Source organism: Aptenodytes patagonicus, chromosome 16 (genome assembly GCF_965638725.1).
Source record: "Aptenodytes patagonicus chromosome 16, bAptPat1.pri.cur, whole genome shotgun sequence".
Lineage (NCBI taxonomy): Eukaryota > Metazoa > Chordata > Aves > Sphenisciformes > Spheniscidae > Aptenodytes > Aptenodytes patagonicus.
Genome location: NC_134964.1, coordinates 10154603 through 10179227, shown reverse-complemented (window position 1 = coordinate 10179227; position 24625 = coordinate 10154603). Strand labels below are relative to the sequence as shown.

General features: G+C 38.8%; 1 protein-coding gene across 2 annotated transcripts in view; it reads right to left on the bottom strand.

The window, feature by feature from the left end:
- Positions 1 to 5659: 5659 nt before the first annotated feature.
- FOXK2 (forkhead box K2) overlaps positions 5660 to 24625 on the bottom strand; it is a 48560-nt gene continuing 29594 nt past the window's right edge. For both annotated transcript variants that reach the window (XM_076353961.1, XM_076353962.1), the window contains exons 2-9: positions 20456 to 20650; positions 17529 to 17676; positions 16938 to 17084; positions 13797 to 13990; positions 12793 to 12968; positions 11460 to 11756; positions 11003 to 11212; positions 5660 to 7860 (exon numbers count right to left, since the gene is read on the bottom strand). In XM_076353961.1, coding sequence (XP_076210076.1) covers positions 7664 to 7860; positions 11003 to 11212; positions 11460 to 11756; positions 12793 to 12968; positions 13797 to 13990; positions 16938 to 17084; positions 17529 to 17676; positions 20456 to 20650 — 1564 coding nt within the window. In that variant the 3' untranslated portion in view covers positions 5660 to 7663. The remainder of the gene's footprint in view (positions 7861 to 11002; positions 11213 to 11459; positions 11757 to 12792; positions 12969 to 13796; positions 13991 to 16937; positions 17085 to 17528; positions 17677 to 20455; positions 20651 to 24625) is intronic.

Here is a 24625-nt window from a genome sequence, read left to right as displayed (position 1 = left end):
CTTCCCCTAAACATCTGTTCTCGTGCGACAGCAAGAATGAAAATCACACTAACTGCACCCGCAGACAACAGTGCTGTACTAACGATGGAATCCCTTAATACATACCTAAATGTATTTAATCTCAAATCCCTTCTTCTTGTACTACTTGCCAATCCTTACCTTTAAGTATACAGGCTATTTTACAGGGATCAAAAATTGGGTAAAAGAATGAGTCTTCCCACCTGGTGTTGGCCCCAGGTTGCTCTGCCAGTACTTCATGACATCACTTTCTGCTGTACTGCATCACGTGGATAATTTTAACCAAAATTTGCTTTAAGTGGGAGAGCGGATAAACGTACCTCTATGATCAAATGAGGCTAGTCACTTTTGGGGAAAATAAAACAGTACTTTAAGTATTTGACAGACCAGGTATCCACCACGTTGATTTACTGATGCTGCTGCACGGCTGCAGTGTCCAGGTACACTGTGAAGCTCAGAACTAAGACTGGCAACCGCACACTCACTGCCTTGTGGCGTGCAGCAGCAATACTCACCCATGTGCTGGGCCCTGCACAGAGACCCAGTCTTCCTGGGCGGGACGTTAGGGAATCGCTTTCCTCAGCGAGGGGCACGCCCTTACCAGAAGGCAAGTTTTAGAAGACCGGAATAAGCAACCAGTTGCCTTTCGAACATACCCCTGCAGAGCAAAAGGGGGGCAAGGCAAGCTGTCGGAAGGCTACTTCATGTGACAGAAGAGGATTAAATACATTTTTAAAAGTCAAGTTGTTAGCTTAAGGCGAGTATTATAGACCAGAGGCCCAAGAGCATTTACTCCTTTAAGTACAGTCGTCTTAGCTAGAAACGCGTGGCTTTGGGAGACAGCCCTGCTCCGCAGAGAGCCCCACTGACTGGACGGGAAACAGGCCAGCGGTGCAGACTGTGTTCAGCTGTGAGGAAATGGCAGAGTTTGCACAGTAAGTCCAAAATACGACTGTTCCTGAAAAACAATGTATTTCCACCAGCATCAGCTATTGAAGTATACGGATTGTTAATTTCTTTTGTATTTAAAAATAACCAAATGCCTTCTCTCCCCCTATTTTGCTGTCTCTTTCCGCAGCACCCGTGTCACAGTTCAAAATCCTGAAAGGAAAACTGAAAGATTAGCCAGTGCAATAAATTCAATGGTAATTCCAGGGGTTTGCCAGCAGGCAGCAGGAGCCACAGAACACAAGTATTTCTTTCAGAACATTTAGGTATTCACATTAAAGTAGAAAATAAAAGATTAATCAGTAAAGTTAGAAAATGCGAGACACAAGACTAGTTCTTACACCGGTAGGTCGAAAGGACTGTGGCAGACACTGCTGACCTAAATACAGAGGCTACAGAATAACGTGCGCTTCAGAAAGACAGGCTTGTTTTGGAGTCACACGCTAGTGAATCTACCTCTTCCTTATTAGGCCACTTCAATGCCCCCGTTTTACTGCATTTTTTTTCCCCCATTCTTCCCCAAAGGTTGTGTTTGTTTAAACAAGCCGATGACTCTGGTCTGGTCTGTGAGAGATCCTGTGGAATTTCACGCAATAGTCCATGCTTTTTGTTAAAGGAAGAGGTCATGCTCTTTCAGCTTCAAATATTCCAGCCCTTTACAGTAGTTTCGTAGCCCTCCTTCAATTTCTCCCCAACCCTGCCTGAAATAGTGACGTGAAAACCAGACCCAGCATTCTAGGAAGTTTTTCTAGTACTTTAGACAAAAGCATTTCCCCAACTCTGATGAGAAAAAGAACATAACTAATGCACAAAAAAGAGGATCAGAAACCAAACCAACATTAATGAAAATTATTCCACACAGTGCACATCTCATTAAACTTACTTAAAAAAAAATAATAATCTGTTAGTACGGCAGTCTGCTAAATCAATACATTTGCAGCCAATGTTTTTTTAAAGTCAAATCACTGAACTAAGGCAAATCCCTGGCTACGTACCTGAAATCAGCCCCAAATGCTAAAGCTGCTTCTAGAAGAATGAGACTCTCCGACAGAAAAAGTAATTCTTAATTCAAAGTCTGGCTTGATTAACAGTGAGGAAAGAAAACAAGTAGAAGCAGAAGCAGGAGTAAAGCTTGTTTGCATCTGCCAGATCAAGAAGAACCTGATGGCTGAAAGCAACCCATGCACTTACTAACTTCAGACATTCCCTTGATCAATTAATTTTGTCAGACACAATGTAGGATTCTTAGTAAGAACATTAAACTATACAGTTGAGACACACGTATAGAAAGGGGTCAATCAGGTTAGTAGAAAGCAGCACTCGAGTGTAAATGAGAGATATATATAAAATATATATTTTTAGATATCACACATACGTACATATATATAAAATCACAACTATATAAAGTCATATGCTATATAAAAATCACAACTCAACCTGTATTAATCATAGAATTGTTCAGGTTGGGAAAGACCTCTAAGATCATCAGGTCCAACCATAAACCTGACACTGCCAAGTCCACCACTAAACCATGTCCCCAAGCACCACGTCTACACGTCTTTTAAATACCTCCGGGGATGGGGACTCCACCACTTCCCTGGGCAGCCTGGTCCAATGCTTAACAACCCTTGCGGTGAAGAAATTTTTCCTCATGTCCAATCTAAACCTTCCCTGGCACAACTTGAGGCCATTTCCTCCTGTCCTATCGCTTGTTACTTGGGAGAAGAGACCGACCCCCACCTCGCTACAACCTCCTTTCAGGTAGTTGTAGAGAGTGATGAGGTCTCCCCTCAGCCTCCTTTTCTCCAGGCTAAACAACCCCAGTTCCCTCAGCCGCTCCTCATCAGACTTGTTCTCCAGACCCCTCACCAGCCTCGTTGCCCTTCTCTGGACACGCTCCAGCACCTCAACGTCCTTCTTGTAGTGAGGGGCCCAAAACTCAACACAGTATTTGGGGTGCGGCCTCACCAGTGCCGAGTACAGGGGCACGATCCCTTCCCTACTCCTGCTGGCCACACTATTTCTGACACAGGCCAGGATGCCATTGGCCTTCTTGGCCGCCTGGGCACACTGCCGGCTCATGTTCAGCCGGCTGTCGACCAGCACCCTCAGGTCCTTTTCCGACAGGCAGCTTTCCAGCCACTCTTCCCCCAGCCTGTAGCGCTGCATGGGGTTGTTGTGACCCAAGTGCAGGACCCGGCACTTGGCCTTGAACCTCATACAGTTGGCCTCGGCCCATCGGTCCACCCTGTCCAGGTCCCTCTGCAGAGCCTTCCTACCCTCGTGCAGATCAACACTCCCGCCCAACTTGGTGTCATCTGCAAACTGACTGAGGGTGCACTCGATCCCCTCCTCCAGATCATGGATGAAGATACTAAACAGAACTGGCCCCAAACCTGAGCCCTGGGGAGCACCACTCATGACCGGCCGCCAACTGGATTTAACTCCATTCACCACAACTCTTTGGGCCCGGCCATCCAGCCAGTTTTTTACCCAGCGAAGAGTACGCCCGTCCGAGCCATGAGCAGCCGGTTTCTCCAGGAGAATGCTGTGGGAAACGCTGTCAAAGGCTTTACTAAAGTCTGGGTAGACAACACCCGCAGCCTTTCCCTCATCCGCTAAGTGGGTCACCTTGTCATAGAAGGAGATCAGGTGAGTCAAGCAGGACCTGCCTTTCATAAACCCAGGCTGACTGGGCCTGATCACCTGGTCATCCTGTACGTGCCGTGTGATGGCACTCAAGATGATCTGCTCCATAACCTTCCCCGGCACTGAGGTCAGGCTGACAGGCCTGTAGTTCCCCGAATCCTCCTTCCGGCCCTTCCTGTAGACAGGCATCACATTTGCTAACCGGGACCTCCCCGGTTAGCCAGGACTGCTGATAAAGGATGGAAAGTCACTTGGTGAGCGCTTTGGCCGGCTCCCTCAGTACCCTTGGGTGGATCCCACCCGGCCCCATAGACTTGTGTGTGTCTAAGTGGTGTAGCAGGTCGCTAACCATTTCCCCTTGGATTATGGGGACTTCATTCTGCTCGCTGTCCCTGCCTTCCAGCTCAGGGGGCTGGGGAATGACTACCAACCACTCAAAATTTACCTTTTGGGGGAAATTAAATCAAGATACAAAACACAGATCCAAATACAGATCACTGAAACTTCAAGTTCCACTTTTGGATTTAAGTAATTATAAAAACCAACATTTTAAAATGAACCTGTATTGTAACAACCATGCAAGTAAAGACAAAGTTTTCCCAGTTTTGCCTCCTGTACAGCAATCTGTACTGTGGTTTATGAAGCAGAAGTGCTTTTTTATCTTTTGGGATTAGCATGGTGCAGGTATTTACCTAAATCAGCACAATTAAAAATGGCATAATAAAGACTGCTACCATTGTGGTAAATATGTTGCAATGTGGGCAGGGGGGAGGCAGCAGCTCAGAATTGAGACTAACCACACCGACCAAGAAGAATTCGTCTTTCTCACCACTCCATCCACAGTCCCCTCTCTGTTTTGAAGACTCAGTGTCGCTTTGCCGGATCAAACGATACCCTACAGCTGCTGTTGTAACGGCCAGCACCAAGGCAGAACTGTCGTGTCCGAAGGCAAGAATATCCTACTGCCCAGGAGACCGTGCTGCCGCCTTCCCAAACCTGCTGGGATGCGGGGCCACTGCCACAGGCAGCGCGATCAAAAACAGAGCTGGCGTTAAGGACCAGGAGAGGGATCTCACGCAAGGAGGACAGAAGACGTTGGCAGTGGAGATGAACACTTCTGTCACTAGAAGCAGACGCACACTTAGGTCTTCCATATGTTAGAATTCTGAGTCTTTAAAATTACTTTGAAAAAGATTACACAAAAGCTGACTCTTAACAGAAAGAAGACTGAACAGGCAGCCTAGAAGGAGCACAAAAGGAAATAATACCATCCATCACAAAACACAAAAGGTAACTGGAAAGGTTACATCACTTGCTAAAGAGCGGTCAAATCTCTATGTACATGAATCACCTGAAGACATTTTCCATTTGCAAAAGAAAGATCATATTGACCGTGGGAGTCCAGGATGATCAGCACGTAAGACCAATTTAAGAAAGGTCACGAGCATCACCTCAGAAGCAGCAGCGTGACAGGAGTCTCATTCAGCCTTTGCTATTATGCGGAAACCATCACTGTATTAATAGTGGGAAGCACATAAGTTACACACAGACAAACCAGGGAACAGTTTTGTTTCAACAACCCGACAACTCAATTTAGTAAGGCCTGACACCTAAGACAGAGAAGTCTGCATTAGTCAAAAGCACTGGAGATTATCCCGTATGAGCATTCCTCAGCATCACCAAAAGTACAGATAAGCATGTGTTATTTTTGTGTAAGAACGTAAGCCGTTTTCTCACATCACACAGCTTTTTCAAAGGGTTTATCCATGTGAACGAAGGCGCGTTCTTGTGCCAAACTCCACATGCACCAAAAGGTGTAAAACACCACCACGTTACAGAATCAGGACCCAGACCATATTCTCATCTCCCCCTCTACACAGGAGGAGATCGTGTACAGCTTGCCTACCATTAACTGATAGCAAGGGTCACCTTGGCTTGTTTGGTCTGATACCGTTTCCTTTGGCACTGCCAACATGAATTGGATTAACCACCCCAAAATATACATAAATATTTCAAACACACTTGTTGAGTAAGTTCAACTTAGTTAATTTGCTGAATAAAATTTAATTTTATTTAAAAAATCTTATACACTATTATTCACCTAGCCCTAGTTGTGAACAGATTCTCACTTCTGAAAATAAACCACATTCTAGTCAATTCATTCAACACCAAATTATATTACTAGTACTGGATTTTTTTCTTAAAAAAAGTATGTTAAAACTTTACTTTTTTTATTTTTAAAACCTCTAAAGAAAATGTTGCAATTTTACAGAAATGTTTCTTTTCAGGTTATGCTTTTTTTTAAATGCCTGTTATAAATTCAGCTTGTGTAGAGTTTTTTTTCATAGTTTTTTAATATGTATTATCTGCAGAGACATTGTAACAGTTCCATTTTGTGGATGAACACAAAACTTGTACAGATTTCTCATATTTGGTCTTTAGGTAAATAGTTCCCAAAAGCTGCCTAAATAAGTCACTCCAAACTGTTCAGTCCATCATGAAAATACAGTTTTTCCTTTCATAGTGAAAAAGGAAATATAAATAATGCATCATTATTACAGAAAATGACAAAAATCAGATTCAAATTAAGCCAACTACCTAGCTTTCACTCACCTTACTGCATGAGGAAGTAAGACGTTATGTGAATTAAAGACTGAACAGCAGCCTTACGTTTAAATTTAATTTTGAAATGTAAAGTGGAATCTATTACCACAATTAAAGTGAGAAATTACCAATACGTTTTAAAATGTTCAACTGCAGAACACACACTTAAAAAAAAATTATTATAATAATATGGTAGCCACTGTTAGAAAACCACAACAGCTACTCTTAATGGAGACCCCAAAAGGTCAGTGTATGACATCAAAAGTGTTACGGAGAAACTGGTCAGATTAATTTCTACTGATGGGTGCTTAAGCTTAAAAATATCGAATATACCTCTGACAAGATAATTTTACTCTCTTTTTAAAAGGACTTGTGATAAAGAATTTTATCTTTCTAAATGAAGAACAGTCTGTTATCTTAAACATACACAATATTAAGCGAGACTCTTGTTTTACTTTAGACTGGAAAAATATGCCAGGGACAGTCAAAGTCAACACAAAGTAACAAACAGCAAAAGGTAGCAGAAAGAGAAACAGGTAAGTGCAGCTCTGGTCAAATTCATAGCAGTTCTTTACGTCAGTTAACGGCTCATTTACATTGTAATTTCTAATCAGTTACATGCAAGCCCAAAGAAGCATTTGATCACTACACATGGTAATAAAATTTGATTAAATTTATCAGGCAACTGCTAAAATATGAAAATTTGCAGATGTAATAAAGTAGCTTTATCTGAACTTTAACAGGACAGACAAAAGTAAATCATTCCATTGGTTAAAAAAACCCTACATTCAGTTTTTTACCAAACAAAATTTCACATGAAAAGTATTGTGTGATTCCAAAGTTTCCGGAGTAGAAATGGAGTGATTTGAAATGTCAAAGACCCCATTATTTTGCAAAGAAATGAAAATACACCTCAAAAATTTCTAATTCCACATGTGAACAACAAAATACTGCATATCTACCAACAACTGCATCGGGTAGGTCATTATGAAAGGCTAGCTGCCAAGATGTAGGAAATGGCTCCTTGCCTCTGTTCCCTTTAAGGAATATACAATCGTTTGAAACCAGTTCACACTAAGCGCTTATCATGCTGCCGTTACACTGAGATACTCAGTCCTTAAAATAATCTGATAAAGATTTTTTTAAAGCTGCAGCCCTCCCCAACACTGTATTTCTCAGCGTACACAGTTCAGTAGGGGGCAGGGAGGAGCGGGGGGTCACAGCCTCTGGAACAAGATGTTTTGCAGTTTGACTTTAAATTACCAAGTTTTAAGGCCACCTGTGTTGGGTTTTTTTCAGTGCTGAAAGTTGAAGTCTGATCACAGGGCCCCTTTCCCCACTGCGTGAGAACATGTTCCAACATTTTAGGTGTTATATTTAAGTGTCTCCTTTTGGCACCATGGAGTTTATTTTTTTTTTTAAAAAAGAAAACTCCCCTAAGTTTCTAGTTCTGGCTGCCTTTATCACTCACTGCCACAGATGGGGTGTCCACGTTAACAGCTATGACTATGCTCTCTCCATCTTCTGTTTTGATGCGTTTGAGTTCCTGCTGTTCTGACTGGTCTCCGTTCTGGCGCTTTGTTGGAAGAGATGCCGATGCAGATGCATGGGTTGCTAACATATGCAAAGGACTCGCAGCAGCTGTAAAAAGATAATAAAAACTTCAGCACCCTAATCTTTGTCAAAACAGATGATACTGAAAGCAAGCTTGCATTTTCATTAAAATGATGAATTCCTTTAGTTGTACTACACGGAGTATTAGCAATCCCAGTTGAGATTCCGGTCCAATTGTTTATCTTTGTACAAACCTGAAAGACATCTTCCCAAATCACTCAACTTTCATGCAGATTTGGACAAAGGTGGGAGAACAGGGAAATATCTCTATTTTGTCAATGGGGAGCTGAAGACAGAGAAAGATTAAATGACTGAAAGCCTGTCTGCACCATAATTTCTGACAGAACTGGGAAGTGAATTCAAAATCCCCTTTCAGTAGGTTCTGGTCATGTCTATGGATCACTGCAGAATGCATTACTTGGCCTGGGAGGAGAGCACCACCACGTCTTACTCATCTGTGGCTGTAAGTTATTTAAGAAAAGCTATGCGGTTCACACAGCCATGAGATGCAGACGACTCAAGTAGCAATTCCTCTTTGACAGGTAATGAGGCATTTACCCACAATGTAAGGAAAAGGCAGTGCTTTAACAAGTAGTAGTATTAAGAAATGACAGATTTGATTAGATTCAAGTACACAACTGAATGAGATCAACAGAAGTGTATACAGTTCAAACATCCTATACAAGATTTTAATCTTTCTCATTCCACGGAAGAGGTAGTAAAAGTCACCATCAATGGGCAAGTACAGTCCTTTAAACCTTCTGAGACATCCAAAGGTTCCTTCCCTCTACTTGTTAGCAGTCTGTTTCTCAATATTGACCCTGACTTTATCACACCAACTGTTCAAATGTCTTTGCAAATAATGCAAAATACTAATTATATATTTATTTGTTCATTGTATTTCATGAAAATTTATCTAAACATTATCAAACCACTTGCTTTTTTTTTTTTTTTAAACACACAAGCTCCCTCTCTTCAGCACCACTGCTTTGCTGACATTATTACAGCATTCCCTGCTAGTGGAGCTTAAACATTAAGTCCGTAAGGAATTCTTATTTGCTAAACGTGTTATATTTGTTCTTAGTAAGCTATCCTAGAGAATACCTCGAATATCACCTCTGCATGTAACCAAACTGTTCTGTACTTAGTATTTACTGGTAGAACAAATACTTCAGAAAATATTTATCTGATACAAAAAGCTGCACTGCACTGTAAAATAATTTGTTCGCGTATCTCAATAGTCATTCAGCTTCTATTACAAAAGCTACTCCTTGTACGGTTTCTGAATAGATGCCACAGAGATAGTTACTTCTGAATAAAATGCCTTACTGCAAATTTATTGTTGCTTAAATAAGAAGTTTACCCCTCATCTTCAAACATGCATTAAAACTATTACTGCATTATTCACTCCGGGGTCTGTTTAGTAGAAAGAGACTTGCTGGCTGCAGTGTGGAAGTATGAAACACACAAAAGAACAATGATGTTTGAAATCTGCACTGAAAGTCAAAACAAAGAATATCTACTTGCGTAATTTTATTCTGCAATAGGAGACCTGAATTTATTTTGGACTTCCCAGCTCTCAGTTAGTCTGACAGGTAGTAAAAAGTGCTGCCAAAGTGTTTTGCTGAGAGTAAGATCTGAAAGCACCTTCTTACTACAAATAGAAAATGTTAGAAGAACAGTAGTTGCTCTGCATTTCTTAGCTTTCAGATTGCACAAATCATCTTTCTCTGAAGACGGAAACACAACACACACACAACTGTGTGTGGAAATACAGATGTATGTAACGTATGCGTGTGAACGCAGACACATTTGTAGACACATACAAACAAATCTGTATTTCTGTAGGCCTAGTTCCCCCTTCAGATGCTTTGCCTGAGAACTACCTGGTTTCTTGCTGGTTTAGGAGTTACTGTAACAGAGAGACCAGGACCTGGAATACACCTCACTTGCTGTTCAAAATGTGAACATCTCATTAGGTATTTAAGCCCAAGAATCTCAGAGTGAAAACTCCCATCACTGCAAGCGCAGCCCTATCACACACAGTGAAACAGTGAGAAGCACAATTCTACCCCTATGTTCAGCCACATTTCTTAAAAATGCCTAGCAGCCATTAGGCTTTCCTAGAGGGGGAAGACGTTGAAATCAGTTGAGTTTTCAGTGTCTAGGAAAAAGACAAAAAGAATTACTTCTTACTTTTAAAAATAACTTTTCAGTATATTTCACATGACTCGGCTCAATTCATACATCCCTTCTGACAAAAAAAGTGCACATGAAGTCTGACAGTGATTGCTTTTGCTTTACTTAAGCTGGAAATGAAGTGGAAGCAGACAGAACACTGACCTATAAATGTCAGTGATGGAAGAAGAGTAAAAAGGAAACAAAGCAGACAATTCACTCCATTAGAAAGACTTTAGAGCAGAAACGCATATAATAAATTGGTGTAAGACAGCCTAGAACTATTTCCGTAAACATATAAACATGTTTTATGACCAAAAAAGCTACCTCAGTATCAGATAACATCGCAAAGTGAAGTTGTTAAAACAAGCTGTATGCACCTGCAAAGCAAACCAAAACTGAACGTTCTGTGAACAAGTGTGAATATACGAAAATTATGAAGAAGTACTGCTACCCACTCAGACTGCTGAGTATGAGAGGGGAAAGATGGTATTCAGACAAGAATCTCAAAATCTTACAGAATTTTTGTCATTTTTAGTACAGGTTCAATAAAAACAGAATAAAAAGTAACAGTTCAAAAAGCCAACCCACAAGCAAGTTCTGTCTTGTTTTCCTGTTGGTTGGTTCTTGACAAATCATCTGGGGAGCAGTTACCATTTTAATGGCACTGTTTTACAGGAACTCCTTTTAAAACTTGTTTATATCCTGGGTTTAATGAGGAGGGAGGACCGGTTGTCACCACTAAGTACATCCCTATAATGACCACAAAGAGAATAAATAGCTGTTCAGGTAATCATCAATGAAGAGAAACACTGGTTCTTACCAACAGGGAGGGAACAATCCCTTACAAGGCTGTAATCTAAATTTTTTGTAGAACTTAATTTTCAGTGTAACTACGAAAGACATGAGAACAGAATTCAAAAATTCAGCACTGGTCACTCTGATGTTTTAACACGTACAAAGCAACAGAACATCTTGACGCAATACGTACCAGCGTTGCCCTGTCCTTGTATCGCAGTGGTGATAGGTACTATGTGCGTTCCGTTCTGCGTTACAGTTTTTATTGGTAGCTGGTGTTGACCTAGAGGTGCCTGTTGCACTATAGTAACTGTCTGTAAGGGTGTGGTCTGAGATGTCTGAATGATACGACTAGCAGCTCCTATTGTAGCATGACTAATAGCAGGTATAGGCTCCACTTTAACTGAAAAACAGAAGATAAAACATTGTTAAAAACAAGAAAGTGTTAAAGAACCATTTGTTTTTACTCAATCATCCCTCGGTGAAAAAGTATACTGGTTTTATTACTAGCTCCAACATATCTGAGAAATTATGATGCAAAATCTTCAGTTTTAGCCAAACATTTCAAGCATTCATCTGGAAGTAAGTTTCAAATAATAATCCTTCTGTATAACGAGCTAGCAAAACAACTTAACCCCACAGGTTCTCACCTTTTACTTCCTTGTGGTCTCCATTCTCTTGAGGTTCTACCTTGGGCTGGGTTACCATCGCAGCTTGCGTGACTACTGCCTGTCCAGCTACAGTGTAAGTGTTTGCTGGTGCTAATCCAGTCACATTTGTGACAGACACAGCTGGTATCTGATGGACAACATGCACTGTCTGAACTACAGGCTGCTGGGATGTCGATGTTGTCACAGGAGTTGCAACAGTGTAGGTGACGGGTTTAATAGTTTGTGGTAGCTGCCGTTGTACAGTAATTAAAACTGGTTGGCTAGATAGAGGTGATCCTACCAAGAAAGAGATAAAAATTAGGCTGCCAATTTTAATTATTTCTTTTAAGCCAGTCATTCTTTTAAACTTAACACTAAAGCCTCAGAGGATTAACCACCTCCTTCATTAATGCCTGAATGATCCGAAAGATAAAACCGGACAATGAAGATTATGACACATGGCTATTCCAAGCCACATATTAAAGGTAGTGCTGTATTAACTCAGTAAGACCCATGCACCACTTGGGCAAACACACACCACCACCCCCCGTCAAATGCAGCTATACTACCATAGCTATGTTTAATACTCATTTAGTAAATCTCCTTTCCATAGATGGGAACATATATGTGCTTCAGGTGTTGTGTGGAGCATGTCTGCATTGGCAAAACTCTCAGCTTCCTAGGCTGGGGAAAGCCTGGTGTCTCTGCTCAGGACCATGTTTGCCTTTGCCACAGAATGGTCACTGGCACTTCTGTAGTACCAGAATATCACCAAGAAAATGGATGGCAAAAGTATAGGAGCTAAGGTAACTGAACAAATACATCCTTATCCCATCATGCCTTACACTTTTTTTTTTTTTAAATAGGAAAATTCTTATCATGCAAATTTATTCTTTCTCTCTTTATCCTTTCAATTCTTTTTATCCCCACCTTTGAAAGGATGACATGACCACAGACGTGTGCAAGACATTTGCTTATTTCTGTAACCCATGTAACCTGAAGTTTCTGGGTTTTTTTTCCTAAACCAGAAAGAATATGTTTTGAAAGGAAGTGACAACTGTTACAAGACAGTACAGTCCTATTCAGGACAGAAGCACAATCTCTGCTTAGTAACGAAGTGATCAAGGCTGCTGAACAGCACGCAGATAACAGTCTGTCTGTACACAAACAGAATTTACCCAGCATGTTTACGTGTTTATCAAAGATTTGCTCTAAATGTTAACAGGTTAAATATTTACCTTTTTTTTTGCTGTACATATGAAGTCTTGGTAATACTTACATATTAGCCCTCTCCCACCTCCAACCCCCAAACGCTTATTTCAGGATTCCTCACCTGGGGCACTCTGTGCAAATCGCGCTTCTTGTATTACCGCTAGTTTTGGCTGGATAGCACTAGGCTCAGGTTCCATTGGGACTGGAGATCCTTCCCTGGACAGACTCTCGGGGGTCTGGACTCCACTGGAGTGTGCAGACAACACTCCAGAGTGATTAGGAGAAGCTGGGGCACTTCTGTATTTAAAAATGAAAGCAGCAGCTGATGTGTTTTAACTTCTGAACTGTGAAAGACAGTGACCTTCCTCTAAAGAGACCATAACACACACTGCCCACAGGAGGGCACCTCTGCCTTCTGGCAAGTACAGTTACAACCCAAAGCAGTTCTGATGATCTTTTTATAAACCTTCTGTTAAACAGGGACAGAATTTAAAAGCAAACTTCAGGTATAGTTAATGGAGAAGAAGTGGCTGGATGCCTTCTTAGGGAGACTCTCTAAACAATCTGTGAAACGTGAACGTTTCTTCTGGTGGAGAAGAATGATGAGCAAATCTCAGTCTACAGGGCAAGTAATAAAAGATCCGCACCAGCAGAAAGGCCGTAACTTTACAGAGGGAATAACTTAAACCCACATATTTCCCCATCATGAATTCTGCTTGAACATTATCAAACTAAACACATAATTGTCATCTCTAAGTCCAATAAAATGGTAGCCGGTATTTGGTAATTTTCTTTGCAAACAGTTTTAAAATGCAGTTAGATGGCAGTTAGAAATTAAAATTATAATTCTGTGAAAAAACAACCAAAGGTACAGCAAGGCTTGCTTACATTAACAATCTGATAGTTAGTTATGCAAACTGAGTCAGTTCTTTAACACTAAAAACAAGCAATAAAAACAAGCCTAGTGTATGGGGCAGCCTCCTAGTAAATGATACAGAATTCAAATACTGAGTCCGGATGAGATTAAATTACTGAACTTGTGACTGTATCCAAAACTATCAAGTCTGTATCAGCCTGAAGATTAAACAACAGCCATAGTCTTTTTTTTCATCTGTTTTTCCTTACCTAGAAGAGAGTGGTCCCAGAGGGGTTCTAAAGCAAGGTACTCCCCTAGGCCGCCTTTTCCTAAAAGCCTGCTCTATTAATTTGCTTTCAGAGGCAGGGTCTATCCTCCAGAATGAGCCTTTGCCTGGTTCTTCCTGGGAACGTGGTACTTTGATGAAATAACGATTCAGAGAGAGATTGTGACGTATTGAATTCTATGGAACATAAAAAAATATGTAGAATTCATATAACTTTTCCAAGTCAGAATGTGGCCTACTGCAGCAGTTCGTACTATAGGAGACTCGGGGGTCAGCTCTTTAATTCCTTAATTCAACAGAACTCAGAGCACTACAAAGGCAGTGCCATAAACCTGAAAGGACTCTTGCATTTTTCAAATCTTTCCCAACAATTAAAAAACCAGTATGCTAATGCTGCAATAACAGGAATCCCATTTAATTCTCTAACAAGAAACACGGTGATTGCAACAAACTGTTAGAACACTACAAATACTCGAGCATAATGCCGTGGGGAAAAAAAAAAAAAAAAAAAAAAATCATCAGTCTTCATATACCACCCTTCCCCAGGTGTCAAAGAAAATGTCAGTTCATTCTAGGAGGGCCAGTAAAATACAGCATGTACTGATTCTGATCTTATGTGATAATCCTGTTACTGTTCCACAATACAGAAAGAAAAGGTTAAATTACACAAGTTCCAAATGCAGCTAGATTGTTGGGAGTTCACCCACAGTCCAGCCTGTCTCAACAAAGGAGCCAAGGATTTAGTGTGTCTAGGAAAACAACAAATGGCAGTAGGTCCTAAAACAGCTCTTCAGCAAGATCTTCATTAACGCACTCTAGTTTGCACATTACTTTATCCTCACTATGCTGCTGTAACACAAACAATTCTTTGATCAGAGAGGTGTAGAAAACTGTTAACACCCTGCTTGGCTTTGCACACTTTTTTTTTTTTTTTTTTTTTTTTTTAAGAGATATAAACCCAAAAGCTCTCTAAATATTATCACTGAACAAGAAGAAAATAAAGATAAGCATACATACTGAAATACTTGTGGGGGAACAGGGGAAAAATGGAGAAAAAGCTTTACGTTAACAAAAGCTCTTCAAAAATTTGCAAAATCAAATGCAAATCCTGCTCAAACGTCTGAGTTCGTGACCCTGATGGCAAGCTTGGAAAACTTAAAGCAATGATAACCATGTATGGTTTCTTAAATGCAAACTGATGAAACCAGAAATGGTTTTCCCTGCCAAAAATTGAAACAGAACTAGAAAGATGCCAAGAACATGTTTATAAATTGTATTTATTTCTCCATATGTTAGAATAAAAGAGTAGATCCAAAAGTACCTGCTAAAATAAGTTCACGAAGAGGAGTCTTCAAGTCCTCAACAAAATGAGACCTTTACGTAATAAAGGATATAAATACCTCAATACTACTTATTAAGGTATAGGATTTGGATACTATACACATGTATGTACTCTATGTTTTGAATATGTGCATATATAGCCTCAAATATTATTTAAAACATCTATCGTAAGTCATCCTAACTGTAATCTAATATCTGATGGATAAAAGCTAGCAGAACTATTCCTACATGAGGTACACCTGTTAGTGTTATAGCAGTGCTTTATGTGACTAGTGACTGAATAGCCTCTGAATTTTCAGCTTTTCCAATTATTTTTATGAATAGGTGCTAATTAATTATTCCAGAACATACTATGTCTGCTGTGTCTATCACCTTGGTTTTGCGCAGTGTTATACATCTAAATGCATACACTGTTCTAAGGCAGAATTCTTTAACCATGCATTACAATGTATGCATGTTTGGTTCCATGATGCTTACATAAAGAAGCGTTATACACACAGGTATTCAAGGTATTTCAGGATAGGAAGCAAAAAGCACACCAACATTTTATAAACAGAACCTTGTTGCTAAAACAGATCTGTTCGTATGACTGCAGCCAGGATTCTGCATTGCTTATGTGTGAAAGGGAGACAAAATTCTTAGGGACTTCCTAGCCACAACAACAGCTAAGTCCTTTACTAGCCAAACCATAGCAAAAAGCTAGGAACAGTTACATTCCCCAGTAACCTTGGAATTCCTCTAAGAGTGATTCAACTTTCATATAGGCCGTATGACAAATAAGTATGCGATTAATATTTAAAAATCTATTCCTCTACTGAGAAGGCATGTATTCTTTAGTCTCCTACTTGTACAGCGAGTATTAACATTTCCTCACTTTTCCCCTCCCCCAGTCTCTCCAAATTTTACTTCCCTGAAAATAACTTCAGAGCATGCCTCTGTTGCAGATCATGACTGTACTACGCAGCAACACAGTGAAATTGATACTCCATGATGGACAGTGCAGTCTGAATGTTATACGGGCAAACTGGCCAGTCCTGCTAATTGTGCTCCTCTGTCCTTTGCTGAAACTAAAAACGGCAGCAAAGGCATTGAACCTTTATGCGTATCTGGAAAGACTATGCCAGACTGATGCGTACTTGGTTAGTCATCCTGGCAAATGCTGAGGTTGGTCTCTTTAAAAATGAAAAGAAAGCAGAAATTACTCCTACAGAATTGAAAGGTTTGGTCTAACTCAGTACAGAAATGATTACGTTCACAAATAGACTACGTTGCACAAATAGAAGAGGGCACATAATAGTGCAAGATAACAACAGGTAACACACACTTGTTCCTTCACTGTATTGCATGGTCAAGATCACCGTTTTCAAATAAAACTGAACCTGTAACATTTAATATCTTAATTTTATCTCAAGATAACAATACGGATGTTTACACGATTATAAGTTACAGAACACAACTACATTCCTAGATAGCATACGTATTTTTAAATCCACAGTGCCGATTGTACTTTTCTTCCCCAGAAGTCTGTATGCATCCCTCCTAGAGATTTAGAGAATACCATTCCATGAATAAAGCAATGTTTCAAATACAGAATAATGTAAATGGCCTACTTTGTTGGAGAACTTATAATCAGGAAAAAGACACCACACTCATTCGACAAATTCTATTTATGAAGGACTGTTAGGCTCACCAATTGACTTCTTATGACCATTTATAGTTGCCAGTATTACTCACAACTAAAAAAAAAAAAAAAAAAACCAAACATTCCAGAAATCAAATTTACCTGCCAGCCCTTGTCTGCTGTCCTGTAGTATGGATAATTTTTAGTTATGTGCGTATAAATTCCATTTAGTGTAAGCTGCTTGTCAGGTGCCATTGTAATTGCTTGTACTATTAACTGTGCATAGGAGTAAGGTGGCTTAGAGTCGTCCTGTACAAGAAAAAGAAAAGTCTGCATCAATAAACTTTAAAGATATACACACCCCTTTCTAAATTAAAAGTTACAAAACACAATTAACTTGATTTAAGGCACTTTTGGACAACCAAAAATCTTGAGGCAGAAAAGAAACTGAGACAATTTTGCTCTTCTGAGTAGCAGATTTTAAGATAACATTAAAACTTTGGAGAAACATACAACAATAAAGAATTTTCAATAGCCAATAAACGGATATAGAACTGAAAATACATACAGACCCTCCCGCAAAGGGAAGAGAGGTCAAAATAAATCTCAGATCTAATCACAAAAACCTACAAATTTTTTTTAAAGTCTGTAATGTTAAATTATGACTTAGTGCATATACTTTAGCAAACAAAATTTCAGAAGCCTTACATTCACTTGATGTAATTTATGGGTTTGATTTCAAACAATGTTTACCTTTGGGCTATCTCCACCCGATGCTTCCTTGTCATTTTCTGACTGTGAATTGTCAGCCATTAAATGTAGGTCAGATGGTATTACACGACTCATTTTGTACCCTGAAGAGCCTGCACCGCGGGGGCTAGATGGGCAGGAATTTGCAGCACTGTAGAGCATAAAAAGAAGATCCTACTATTTTGTTATACAGTATATCACCACATTATGTCTAATCAAAAAGCTCTTATTGCAGAAAAGCCCACTACCAGAGCTTCTAGGCTACAGTTAAGGATCTGTCAGTACTTCCATTATAAACGCCATCTTCCAAGCCTTTCTAACTCATCCATGGGAATTAAAATCATTGCAGGAAGAAATGTGTCAAATGAAGCTCAGGCTTTCCTCCTCAAAGGAAAAAGGATTAACTGATTTATTAGGTTGTATTGTATTTTTGTAAGATTTGCCAACAGAAAAGTCCACTTTAACTACATAAGCCACCAGAGATTCTAAGACACTCATTTGAAACGAGAAACACATCTTGCATGAAATTTCTGCCATATGCTTGTATTCAGTCTGCTCAAAAAGGATCATCTCTCCTGTTCCGTATTTTTGCACATTTGAGAAAAATATAGCAAGCAGTGAGGGAAAAAAGCTTTGACTCTCATTTAAATCTAAACCAACATTATTTTAAGTGTTTACAGGTATGTGCACATACATACACACACATATATAGGTATAAAAATCGAACTTATCTATGACTGGGAGGAATCAGCACTGACTCATCTAATTCAATGCAGTATTAGGCCAGAGCAGATACACTGCTACAAAGCAAAAGATGGTGCCAAACAAACGGAAGAAGTGGCTCTTGATACCTCACATCTTGCTATCCATCACAGAAAAACAAAGATAAAATTACATATAATTTCACTGTAACATCTTTCTAACGGTTGTCCCCTGCCTTACACAGTCCACAGGAACCACAGCTGCACAAAGCCGGTTTTCTTCTACAATTTCCATTTAGCCAACAGGAAAGAGACAGTCAAGTGTGTGATGTCTGTCCCCTTCCCCCCCAAAAAATGTTGGCAGTTCTCCACAAGGACACATCCTTCTCAGCAATTCATACTGTAACTGATTTCAACACAGTCTTCAGAAATTCCAAAAAAGTTAACTAAAAATTAGAATGACAAAGCCCGCTGTGCCCCCAGAACCAGCCTTATCTCCAAAGACAATCTTTAACCTAACTTGAATCTACAGTTCAAAACATTGAGTAACAAATAAAGCTAGAGAATGTTATTTAGATTTCTACAATAAAGCTTTAACAAATTTACATCTGCCAAGTTTTGTTTGTCTGCCTGGCCTCTCAAGTTTTTTGCTACCTCCCTTTTTATGTACAGAAACAAGACAGGCACTGTAGATTGGGCAATATATATATAAAAAAAATTCTTCAAGTTTCACATCACAAGAAATCCACCAACAATTTGCTACTAGTGATATACTACACAAGGGAGATCGGATTTTTTTTAAGTGTTGTATGGAAGAATCCTTGATTAGAGCCAAAACGTGTAATTAATTTATTTTTTTAAATATAGGTCACTGCTGTTCTATGTTTTCACATATCAACTGACAACATCCCTCTACTGTGCTCACTTTAGCATATATTGACAAAGCGACACATATGGTATAATCAAAGCAAGTTTACAAGTCTTCTACAAAACAGGATGATTTGAAGAGAAACTGTCAAGCTTTGCTCTCAAAATAGACTCAAAACTGTCGTCTTTTTCTTTTTTTTTTTTTTAAATAAACTATACTCAACAGGTGCACGAAAGCCCTGAAGAGAATTACAAAATTCACAGTGAGGCAAAGACTGCAGTGATATATGTGATATTATCTGAAATATTTATGAGCTGTTCTGTCATTTCTTGGGCAAGATATGTTTTCCCTGAATTTTAATAAGAAAGCAAACCTGTTATACAGTCAAGTCTAGATGTCTTTTCCTCTGCTTCCACCATTTATATAGATCTCATTAAACACTACAATACTGAGATCAAGATTTTGGCAAGCATGAAAGAAGTCAATTATCCTTACAGTCAAATTTCATCAACAAGATCTACATTTTTAAAAAATCAAGCATTAACAGTCCTTCACTCAAGTGAAGATACAGGAAGTGAGAGGGGAAGAAAAAACTTTCAAAAGCATGTATGTGACTTTGAAACGCAACTTTCAGTGCCTTTAAATGAAATATTTGCTCCTGAACTTTCTATCAATTTTAAAAATTGTATCTAAACTAGTTTTACCAGTTTGTGAGGACAGCTCACTTAGGTTTAATTGAGTTTGGTCCCAAATAACAAGTCGGACAATGGCTATTAAGCAGCACAGCAAGTAAAAAACCCAGATTAACCTCCCCTGCAGAAGACTTCCCTACACTGAACTCTGCATTTTACACTGTATTTTAAGTAAAACATCTGTTTACTTCCAGCAATGACTAACCAATAACAAATCTTCTGGAATAAGAGATCAGTCTATTTTCCACACTAATGATAACCAAAAAACATTTTTTCTGATTACAAACTTGAGGGGGACAGTGACTATCAGAATGTTTAAAAAATGGTGTAATTTAGACTTACCTCATTTAAAGTGTTGCCATAAGCATGCAAGAGTAAAAAGCAATCTAAATCATCTGGAATGCAAGAAAAAGATATGCTCTTTGCTGTTCTAAGAATGCCAGGCTCCTGAGCAAACTGTTACACATTTAACAAGTTAATTTTGACTATTAAAGGCTGTTCATGCAACTATCTTATTAGTTAGCAGAATGGTGGTTTTCTCCAAGGCAGGTAATGCTGAGCTTCAACTAAACTTTTACCACAAAAGCAAAATACTTAAAATGAATTAGAAAGTTGCCTGAAGTCTGTAACCATACATTGCCCTATATCCAATCTGCAGGGTTTAAATACCTGATAGTTCCTGTGGGAGAAGGGAGAGGGCTGATCAGGTGAGCCATGTTGTCTGGAATGTTTATTGTTAAGGGAGAGATCTGGGGTTGCACAGGCTTCACTGGGGACTCCGGGGCCTCCTGTTTTTCTCTCTTTTCATTGGACAGAGCTGTGAATGTTATCTTGATGTTTGTGCTGGGAAACCTGAAAGTACAGCTGAAAAGTAAAAAACAAATATATAAGCCCCTCGTTTACAGAACGTAAGATTTTCTGCATAACTTGCAAGTTATCACCTAACCTTATTTAAAAATACAAAGGTATGGTATCTTATATAATTACCTGTAACCATCTTAATTTTACAGATCATACAGAAAGATCAATGTGACCAGAAAAAGATCCCCAAGTAAGCAACTTTAAAACTTGTAAAGAAATATAAGCAAATGCAATTCTTTGTAACAAGGGCAGTCTATGTGTTGTCTCTAAATCTCGAGGTTCATCCTGATCTTGCAACTATCCCCAAAAGAAGTACTACTCTTAAGACAAAAGGCTATTATTTTATGATGCCAAAGAACAGCTTCAGCAGATGAACGAGTAGGTCCATGATATCAAAATTAATCAGGAGCATAAATGTTGGCCAATTTGAGGTCTACTCAGTTTCATAGACTGGTCTAACTAAAAGATTTGGTTTATTTTCTCTTAAGATACTTATTAAACACACATCAATACTAATTCTCATCATTTACAGAGTATTTAGCTGTTGTAGTACTACATTCAAATATCTTTTTTTAGAGTTGAATTCAAGAGCCAATTTCAATAAATTGCCCATTTTTGTAAGTTACCAAAGACTGTGTGCCCAAATTTAAACACTAATGATAAATTAACAATGCGCAATTGTTTAAAAATTTGGAAAATAAAATACAATGAATGCACCTTTGAGCATTTTCCTTTCTACATCTCTGTATATAGCATCTGGAAGTTAACCCAATTAAACAGAACAGGCTATTTATAACTTCTCAGTAATTAAACAGATTGAGCAAAGAAGAAACTTAATTTTCTCTCAACAAAAGTATCTATAAAAGTACAGTTCAAATAACTTTACTATCTCCTCTTTCTCAAGCTGTTAGACTACATTCAGCACTAAACCCACAGTTATATTTACACACCTCTTACACATGATGAAAAGGACTTTCCAATGACACAATACCCAGAAACAAACCTTACAAAATGTTTGTTGTTTTTTTTGTTTTGGTTTGGTTTTTTTTAAGTGATTCTAGGTAGATCTAGTTTTATTAAAAAAGGAAACAACAGCATGCTGGAACAGGCCTAAGAAACGTAGCCATGAATGCAAGATACAGACTGTAAACAAAAGTGATTATTTCTCTGGAAAAATATATTAAACATAAAAGTGATGTAAGAATTGGAATGAACACTCAGCTGTAGAGTAGCCTTAAAAAACACTAACTCTCATGTGTTTTGGTTTTTATTTCTTAAAATTATTCTAAAGATATTTATAGAACAAAGACAGCATTTGATTTTCACTATGCTTCTTGCCACATGCACTGCAGTGGTTCTTTTTTCCTACAATACACACCCAAGGATCAGGAAAAAAAGAGACAGAATCGACAATGACCTTCCTTTTCTCTCTGTCTTACTTCTCAGTATGGACCATGTCCGAATTTAACAGACGACCTATTTCTGAAACATGCTCAATGTACTAAATTAGGAACCGAATCTATGCCAAAAAACTGCACATGCATTTCAGCAAGAAAGTTAAATGGACAAATTTCTGGGTTGGTTTGTTTGGGGTTTTTTTAATATCTTCCGTAACAACTCATTTATTTGCTTTTTCCACTAGAAAATATTTTTTGCCTGTATTGTTTTAGTGACAATTGAAAGAGGTCTCAGCTGTTTTGCTAACAAAAATGTTTTCTAAACATTTCAGTTAATCAGCAACAATGACAACACCACTCCTGAAGTGTATACAAAGAGGGTAGCCAAAGGCATCCTTTTTGCTAAAGATTAAATAAAAATCCCTGTGAGAAAATGAACAACAGTATGTTTGACATAGAGACAGGTTTAAGTTTTAGTCACCTGCTCTGTATATTTTGTGAGGCTATTCCATACCTGCAAATTTAACTTAATGCTTTTCAGTCCAAACTTATTTCACCTTAAGAAAAACGTGGGAACAACTGGACATAGCTTTAGATGCTCATTCACTGGTTAGATTTCTTACTGCCTAGTAAAAAAAACCCAGTACATAATAATGAGCAACCAGAGTCCTACAGTGCTGGGGTGGGGTAAGTATGGGGAGGAGGTAGATCTTCACAACTTAGACACAAGTACCAGAAATATGGAAACACATAAAACGTATACTCAACAATTCCTCCAATATTCCATGTAAGTATGCATATTAAAACATCTCCCTTCTTAACACTATTGCACTACCTTAAGGCATTATCTGCCCTGTGGGCATCTTTTGCAAAAAAGGTAAGGGCAGCTTACTCAGAAAAGACTAAAGCACAGATTTCAAAGTATAGCAGAGACATGGTGCTCTCAAATGTTGCTCAAGTTCGAGAAAAAAAACAACACACACCCCCAAAAACAGGAGCTTTGACTAATCAAAGGTACTGTATAGGTTGTAAGTGTGCCAAACAAACTTGGAACTTACAGTCAGGAACTATATTAAAACCTAAAGGTGTTACTGTTACACTTTACAACATTTCACATGCTGAGCTGAAAGGATGGCGTTGTTAAGGAAGATAGAATATACCTACAAATCACTATCTGGTTAGAACATGCCAACACCTGAGTATTATCAAAAGACCACAACTGTCAATTGATTCATATTTGTAAACAGAGAGTTTTTAATAGAAGCATATTTTTTATAGCTGGGATTCAGCCAAAAAGCAGAATAAAGAGTGTGTATTAACCAACAGATTTTCTGAATAAATTGTATTAAAGAAACGTGTTACATTTATTTCCAAAATCAAAGTAAGGAACATGTTCTAATTTGATCAGAATCAAGTTGGTTTTGGCATATTCTTTAGTTATACAATGAACTAAACAAAAACCACAGCACACCTAGAGGGAGAGACCTGATCAAACATTTTGTCTACAGCAAGCTGAATTTGATTTTACTCACTGTTTAAAGTGTTTACAGTAGTTTCATGATGTGCTACCACAGGACAGTTGCTGTAGAAGAAACTCATCTATACAACCCACTTTAAAAAAAAAAAAAAAAAAAGGAAAGGAAAAAGGGTAGTTCTGCAAGCTGTCACTCTATACCTCATCTACTCAACTAACTACCATTCTTCCTTTGTAGGGTGATGACTTTCAGAGTAGGAAATCAAATAGAGCCACCAAGATTGATCCAACAGATTCCTAAAAACAAATGTTTACAAAACATCCATGTTTAAACAGTTATATGATGAAAAGTGTGTCAGGTATCTGAGTGATGAAAACAAACACCACTATTTAGCTGATGTGCCAGCCTTGTATTTTCTGTATTTCAAACAACTATTCACACTTGAATAATTTTGTACACTATTGATTATGACGAGTACTTGCATTGTGCTTTCTACAGAGCATCACACAGGAGGACAGACAGTGTGCAATCTAGGAAACTGCAGCACAGGTGTCACAACCAAAACGCAACTCATGATCCTAATTATTCTTTTTTTACAAGTTAATTCTGGGTTGACTACTGGAAAACAGACAAGCAACATCAAATCATTTCAAACTATTCCCTAGAAAACTCTTACTACCTCTACAGCTCCCAGCAAAACGGAGACGTGCTGATCTAGGCACTACCTCTGAAGAGTTTAGCAACTTTGTAGGGTGCCAGATAAGTGTCTTGTGGGAAAATGTGCAAAGTCTAGTTTTGTCACATCTGTATTTCTAATATTGTCTCACTTCCCCTCAGCAGTTCTGTCTGTACTGCAGGGAAAAGCTAATTATACACTTGTAATTCTGCCTATATGAAAATACCATCTGATTGAAAATGAGGAATTCTGTCCTGTCTCCACCTGGGAAGCCAAAACATAGAAGTAGGAATTCAATGTCCTCCCTGTACATAAACCCTGCTATGACACTCAGTGCCTCAGTATCCTTTGAATTACTCTGTTTTAATTGTCTTTTAAGAACCAGGACAGAAATTGGACAGGAGCTGCCATCCTACTGTTCTTTTATCAG